General features: G+C 34.7%; 1 protein-coding gene across 2 annotated transcripts; it reads right to left on the reverse strand.

Moving 5' to 3' along the window:
* Positions 1-384: 384 nt before the first annotated feature.
* LOC117422821 (probable G-protein coupled receptor 160) lies at positions 385-5,938 on the reverse strand. Of its 2 annotated transcripts, none has more exons than XM_034038017.3 (2): positions 5,753-5,938; positions 385-4,393 (listed from the first exon to the last, which is right to left on the reverse strand). In XM_034038017.3, exon 2 carries the CDS (start codon positions 4,291-4,293, stop codon positions 3,334-3,336), a length of 960 nt encoding a protein of 319 aa, XP_033893908.3. In that variant the 5' UTR covers positions 4,294-4,393; positions 5,753-5,938; the 3' UTR covers positions 385-3,333. The 2 variants fall into 2 exon arrangements, with proteins under 2 accessions (XP_033893908.3, XP_058846127.1); XM_058990144.1 differs by lacking the exon at positions 5,753-5,938 and adding an exon at positions 5,236-5,417.
* Between the last annotated feature and the right edge of the window lie 643 nt (positions 5,939-6,581).

A 6,581-nucleotide genomic window follows, 5' to 3' on the forward strand; every position in this document is an offset into this window, starting at 1 on the left:
CGAATTATTGCCAATAACACACCAGCATCACAAGATCAGTTTTTTTTTTTTTTTTTTTAAAGGGTTTCATATAGAAGCTAGGCTTCAAACTCACAACCACATCTGCAAACACCGATATGTCTTCATTAACTAATTTAATTAGTTGTGTTAGTACCCCAGTCACTGTGTGAAAACTAAAGCCTAAATCAGATATTAAATAGTACTAAAAGAAAAATGAATATACTTTTTTTTTTTTTTTTTTTTTTGGTCTATGGAGTCAATTTTGGTACTAAGGTTTGTTTTCAAACTGAAATGTAACTATAAGAAAAATAAACTTTTGCTATGACTATTATGGCTTTGTAAATGTTTTTTTTTTTTTTTTTTTTAGTTTTGCTGTTAATACTCATCAAACAGTGTCTATATATATAATTATTGCACACCTTACTAATGTTGCCAATAATATACAGTGTGATGAAACAAATGTTCTGGCATTGCATGAAATAAGACAGTCCTCTACCTCATGATAAAAATAAATAAATAAGCAAACAGATCTATCTCTCTAACCATCTTAATGGATGGCATTTAATAGACTATATCATGCTTTCAGCTTATACCTCAACTGTATTTTGTGTGTGTGTTTTCATTTTTCACTCTTGTAAATACCCTGTATAGACAATGAACTTGGATCAAATTCAAGTAAAGTTCTGTAGTGTCAACCTTATTGTTTGTGGGAGTTTTCTTTCAATTTCATAAAAGCATTTTTGATAACCCTGTTGTGCTTCTATTACTGTTAAGAAGCTTTTAGGAATGTAAGCCGCTGTGGCAGGGCATTTCGTGCATTGGATAACGGTCCTGTAGAAGATGGATGGGCTCTCGTTATCTCAGGAACTGATACATGCCTGTTCAATCATGTACACATAGGCCAGACTAAAACAAGTTTAAATTACAATTTAAACTGGGGATTGCACCTGTGATGAGCCTTTGAAATGCAAAGGAGTGCCTATTGGACACTAAAATGAATAACATGAATATACATTAATCCTTCATAAACAAACATTTATAAAAGTAACCAATATTACTCAAGATGGCTTGGTTTGTACCGATGCATACCATGAGGAAGAACTCGCTGGTTGCATTATTTATTTATTTTTAATCTGTAGATATGGAATGTCAGCCACCAATGAGAATGCCATTTTATTTTATATAACACGTATATGTGTGTGTAATACAGTATGTGTATGGGGCGGGAGGATGATCCATTACTTTGTTTGTTCATGCATCTCTGCAATTCATGTAATGGACCTGACTGCTCAATCTACTTTATTGCGGGTAGTTCTGCAGCCCAGTACACATTTCTAACCCTGTTTATGAATATAATGTTTTGAATTTGACTCTTTTTTTTTAACATCAATTTGCAGCACTAGAAAATACTTTGGTAGGCTATTCTAAACTTCCTAACGTTGGTAAATCTGGAGTTGTACCATTAGCTTCAGTTAAGAGTCACCATTTCCAGGCAAAAAGAGAAGGTGAGGAAAACATGTGCCCCTGAAAACAAGGGAAAAGTTAATGCAAATGAACTGTTTCTGTTTTCATGTTCTGAAATACAAGGCAAGGATGGCTGAATTTCAGATACAATCCTTCTTTGTTGTATGAGATGATTGAGATGGTGATTTGAGATTTCTCATGTTTGCCAAAAAACTGGCTTCTTGGTCCTGTTCTATACAACTGGAGTCACATTTGGAAATTAAACATCATAACAATTCACTGAAGTATTTATTTTCTTCTAAACAGACACTATCTATAACAGGACAGTGGTGTAAACATATAAACATATTGAACAATAATGAAGGCACAGAACATTTCAGATATATTCAAGTCAATATGATAAATATAAAACGTAAAGTCATTGTATGAAAATTTGTATAAGACACAAACAATAGTCTATAGCAATAGGAAAAGGATTCGAATCATAACTAGATAAACTGGTTTCTGTTGTGTCCGGGGAACGCATGCTCAAATCCCAGGACACCTCCGGAGGGAATCCAGAACAGTACTTCAATATGAGGCAAATCGTCACAGTCCCGCTTACAAATGTTGATTCATTTTGTTTAAATTAAGTATAATAAAGTGTATAACAGGAGCCCCCTTACTAGTAACAAAATGTATATATTTGTTTATTTTATTTATTTATTTATTTTACTTTTTACAAATTACTGTAGCAGTGAGACTTTTAATAAAAGAATGGTAAATGTTTTCAAGGGATAGGCCTACTTTATGTCATACATGCATTGTTATCTTTGTGATAGGAGATTATCTTTCAAAGGGTTTTGGAATCTTGGTATCTTAGAGTACAATTAATCTATATGGTTGTAGGTTTGCTTTTATATCATAAAATGCGACAGTAATGGCAAACATGAGGCTTTTGGGGTTTTTTTTGGTTATCGATTACATTAACTTTGTGACTTGTGAGTGTAGGGGATGTAAACACAACATTACACTTTGTCCACTGATTATATTAGTATATTTAAAACAATGTTGCTGGTGTGAATGGGGTATAATGCACAGAAACCCGTATTTATGTCGATGTTGGACGTTAAATTTCAGTTAAACAATCAGGTAATTTTAACAGAAAAAGAGGAAGACACTTCAGTTCTTTAAAAAAAAAAAAAAGTTTTCATATATGGTGCTGTTTTTTTTTCTTTCTTAGATATGGTTGTGAGTGTTTTTATCTTTTGTAATGTGTGTCTAAATAGAGCTATATATACAATTAAAGATATTCATAAAAACATCTATAACATCATGTATTGTACATTTTAGAAAGCGATTTTTCAAGCTTGAATAAAGTTTGACTCATTTTTTTTTTACAAAACAATGTGTTGCTGGGTGCATTACATAACCCAAACTAACAAGTACATGAATATACTTTCTGGTGTTTAAGTATATAAGATTCTTATCTCCTTGATGATAGTCGTTCTAGATCAAGTAAAGAATAGTTCCAGTACAACTGAGTGCATTGTGCAATGCTAAGAGTCCCTGAAAAGATGTGAAAGTACATGCATAAATATTGTATGTAGATTGAAGTGCACTTAAATCTTTTTTTTTTTTTTTTTGCCAATTTTATCCTGGATTTTGTACCCCGTTTGAAACATCCAATTCAACTGTCACGTCGCCGATTTGCAGCCCACTTATCAATTAGAACTGACGATCAATGGCTGACCTCTGGTTCCAGTGTCAAGAAAATGGTTCCCATCCAATTTTCCATTGCCAATATCAGCAATCTGGTGCGAGCAGGATGCTAACCATTGCTTGCTGCCTGGGTCTAGTGACCTGATCTCTGGCTATTCCAGTATGTCACTAGGGAGTGATAATTAGTGCTACTGTAACTGATGTTGTGTCTGGCAATGCCTTCTTTATGCAATCAGGATTGGGGGAAAAAACCCAGTTGCAGAAACCATCCGGAATTTCACATTGCTTCAAAACAACAATGTCCTGGTTCAAGTGCCAGTACACTGCTCCTATCAGGAAACTATTGAGAAAGCAAAGCCAGGGAACATTCAACTCCAGGAAGGGGTCGACTTCTGTGCTGAACACCAAAATGATTAACTGCAAACAAACAAATGGGAACCAGGTACCAATAAAGCACACAGCAATGTAAGTCAATATCGGCTTCTTGAAGTAACCCTCATTCAAGTCCAGGTTGTAGAAGAAAACAGAGGTAGACCCCTCTGTGTAGGACCCGCCCCTGAAGGATTTGAACAAACTCAGAAATCCGGACCGGCAGTAAAGAACAACACAGGTAATAACTGCCAGGACCACCAAGGAGAGAGAGGCGCACTGGGACTTGAGAAGAAAGCTGTGGTGCTCCATGGTTGAGAAACTGTCTTCAGAATCGTAATAAGAAATAAAAAACACATACATTATGGCTGAAATCCATACAAGTGCTAGGGATGCCGCGTACACAGCCTTTCGGGTTAGGCTTAAAGGCCTGAATGGGAAAGTCCAGTAGGAGTCCAGCCCGGCGATTATGAAAACGGGCCAGTGCAGGATGCTATAAGTGTGCGTGGAGATTTGGAGAAAGAGGTAGATGTGGTAGATGGTAATATGGAAACCCAGGATGGCAAAGTTTGTCAACCAGTAAATGACGGAGAAGTTCACAATGTGGACGAGGTCGAGGAATGCCAAAGAAATGCAGAAGTATCCCATGAAGCTCTTATGCATGTACTGCCAATTCAAACCAATGACAGACAGGTTCAACAGGGCTTTCACACCCAGTGCCAGCTGTATGCTAAAGATGTTGTCAGTTACCACATCCATTATCCATTCAGGGTGTAGATCTTCCAAATAGTTATGATGTAGGGGTCAGGTGGGTACTGTAGGCACATTTAGGAAACTATCAGTTGTTTGGTACTCAGCTCTGAAAAGACAAAAATATCAGTCTGAAAAGCGCAAACTGAGGTTCAACAATCAAACTTAAAACACTTTCTCGTAAACGGATTGCCCTTCACAAGATTAGTTTTTGTGTATGCAAATGTAATCCAAATTCTGTAACATACACAGGCTGTTTATTTTCCAGGGTTTACAAAAGCTTTAGGCTATTTTAAACTGATTTTCACAGCAAACTTTGCCACTCAAGCATGTTAAAGTACTTTCTTTATACCAAGAAAAAACATGAATAATAGTTTTAGTGCAGTCTATTTAACATACTATACAACTGATACAGGCTATGAACAACTTTCCAGTCGTCTGCCAGCATTCAAAACAGAAGCACACAAACTGCTTTGCCTTCTGTCCCCCAGTATTAACCTGATATTCACCTGTGAATGGAACTGCTTGTATGTAAATGACATTCTGAGATTCTGAGATTTGAGAAGTTGGTGACTGATAAGTCATGTCTTAAGCAATTTTTAGTACACTTGTTATCTGCTGGAAATGCATACGTGGGCTTGGTTAACAAAACATACAGTTTTGAAATGCTCTATTGTCACGAGAACAAGTGACGTAGCACACACATACAACACACAATCCTCAAGCAATACAGATTTTTTGCTGCATAGTGAGTTTATCTGCTATTGTTTTAGTTTCGTAAACTAACCCTATTTATGTTTAGCCTGAAATATTAACATCTTATTCAGTTTGTGTTTGGGATTTTACGTTATGCAAAACCCAAACTACATAACTAAAGAAACGCTTCTTTGAATCAACTATATACTTTCTAATGTTATTGCTTTTAGACTTAAACTAGAAAACATTACTCACGTGTATACAAATTTACCTCTGGTTGCGTTAAGCTAGCAGGAATATTTGCTTAATGACAACGTTGTCAGATTTTTTTAAAATATATTCATCGGGTAAGTACAGGATTTTTTGTATTTTTTTATTATTATTTTTGTGTTTGTTTGTTTAAAGATACCACTTAGTTCTGATGCAATTTTGGTGTAAACAGTCGTAACAGAAATAGACAATGGCCAAGATTATAAACCTAATGACCATGGTCGTAACCCGATGCAATCTCATCATAGCTGCGTCAAAACCGGTGTCAAGTGGTTTTGTTATAAACATTTAGAATATATATATATATATATATATATATATATATATATATATATATATATATACCATTTTCATATACCATTCAACAACCATTCTTCTGATTTCATTCCAATTGCAGACATTATTACCTGTAAATTATTTGATGAACTACAAATGATTGTATTTCAAAAGTTAAAACAAACCAGCAAACACGCGGGCATGAAAAAAAATATATAATATTTACCTTCAGTCAAGAAAGTCGTTCACAAAAAACTGTTGTGGTTTTCTCTTTTGCATCCAGACAACAAAAGTAAACTCGTCTCAGACTACGCCTACACCTCTAAACTCACTGACAATAAACTGATTGAAATTCGACATCCAAACACAGGGGTGGGGCGATTTGCAGGAAGTTGGTGTTAAATTAAGAACACACACCTTTCTTGCAGTCTGCAGTAGCCTTGTCAAAAAAAAAAAAAAAACACTTTGTCATGTTATAATACTTCTTTATTGTAAGCATAAGTTCTGAGAAATGCAAGATACAGTTAAATATAACAGCAACGTTAACGTTTTGCACAACCTCAGCTCTTGCAATCTTAAAACCCACATACTGTAAAGAAAAAAATCTCTTAGACAATAGTCTACATTCAGATCCTCGAGATTGAAACGGTCAACTGAACATGTGTTAACTTCATGTGTGAAGTTTAAACATGTGTTAACTTAAAAAAAATGTTATATCATTGTACAGGCATTATACTTCCGGGAGTGTATTGAAATTAGCTAGTTTTAAAAAAAAATAATACTAATAGTGAGAGGATGGCTATGTAAATAACCATTAAAATAGCCTATATTTATCTTCATACCGTAACACCCATTGACACTGAAATATTTGTTGCATGTGTACACATAGTTATTAAATAAATATATGTTTGGTTGCACGTTATATGGCACGCAATTTTTAAAACTATACTAAAAAAAAACCTTTACAACTGCTCTGAAAATATAAATCATTTTATTTATTTACTAAAACTGATTTGTTGTTTTATTTTTAAAACAGAACTTTGACCTTCCATCTC

The sequence above is a fragment of the Acipenser ruthenus genome, chromosome 17 (genome assembly GCF_902713425.1).
Source record: "Acipenser ruthenus chromosome 17, fAciRut3.2 maternal haplotype, whole genome shotgun sequence".
Classification (NCBI taxonomy): Eukaryota; Metazoa; Chordata; class Actinopteri; order Acipenseriformes; family Acipenseridae; genus Acipenser; species Acipenser ruthenus.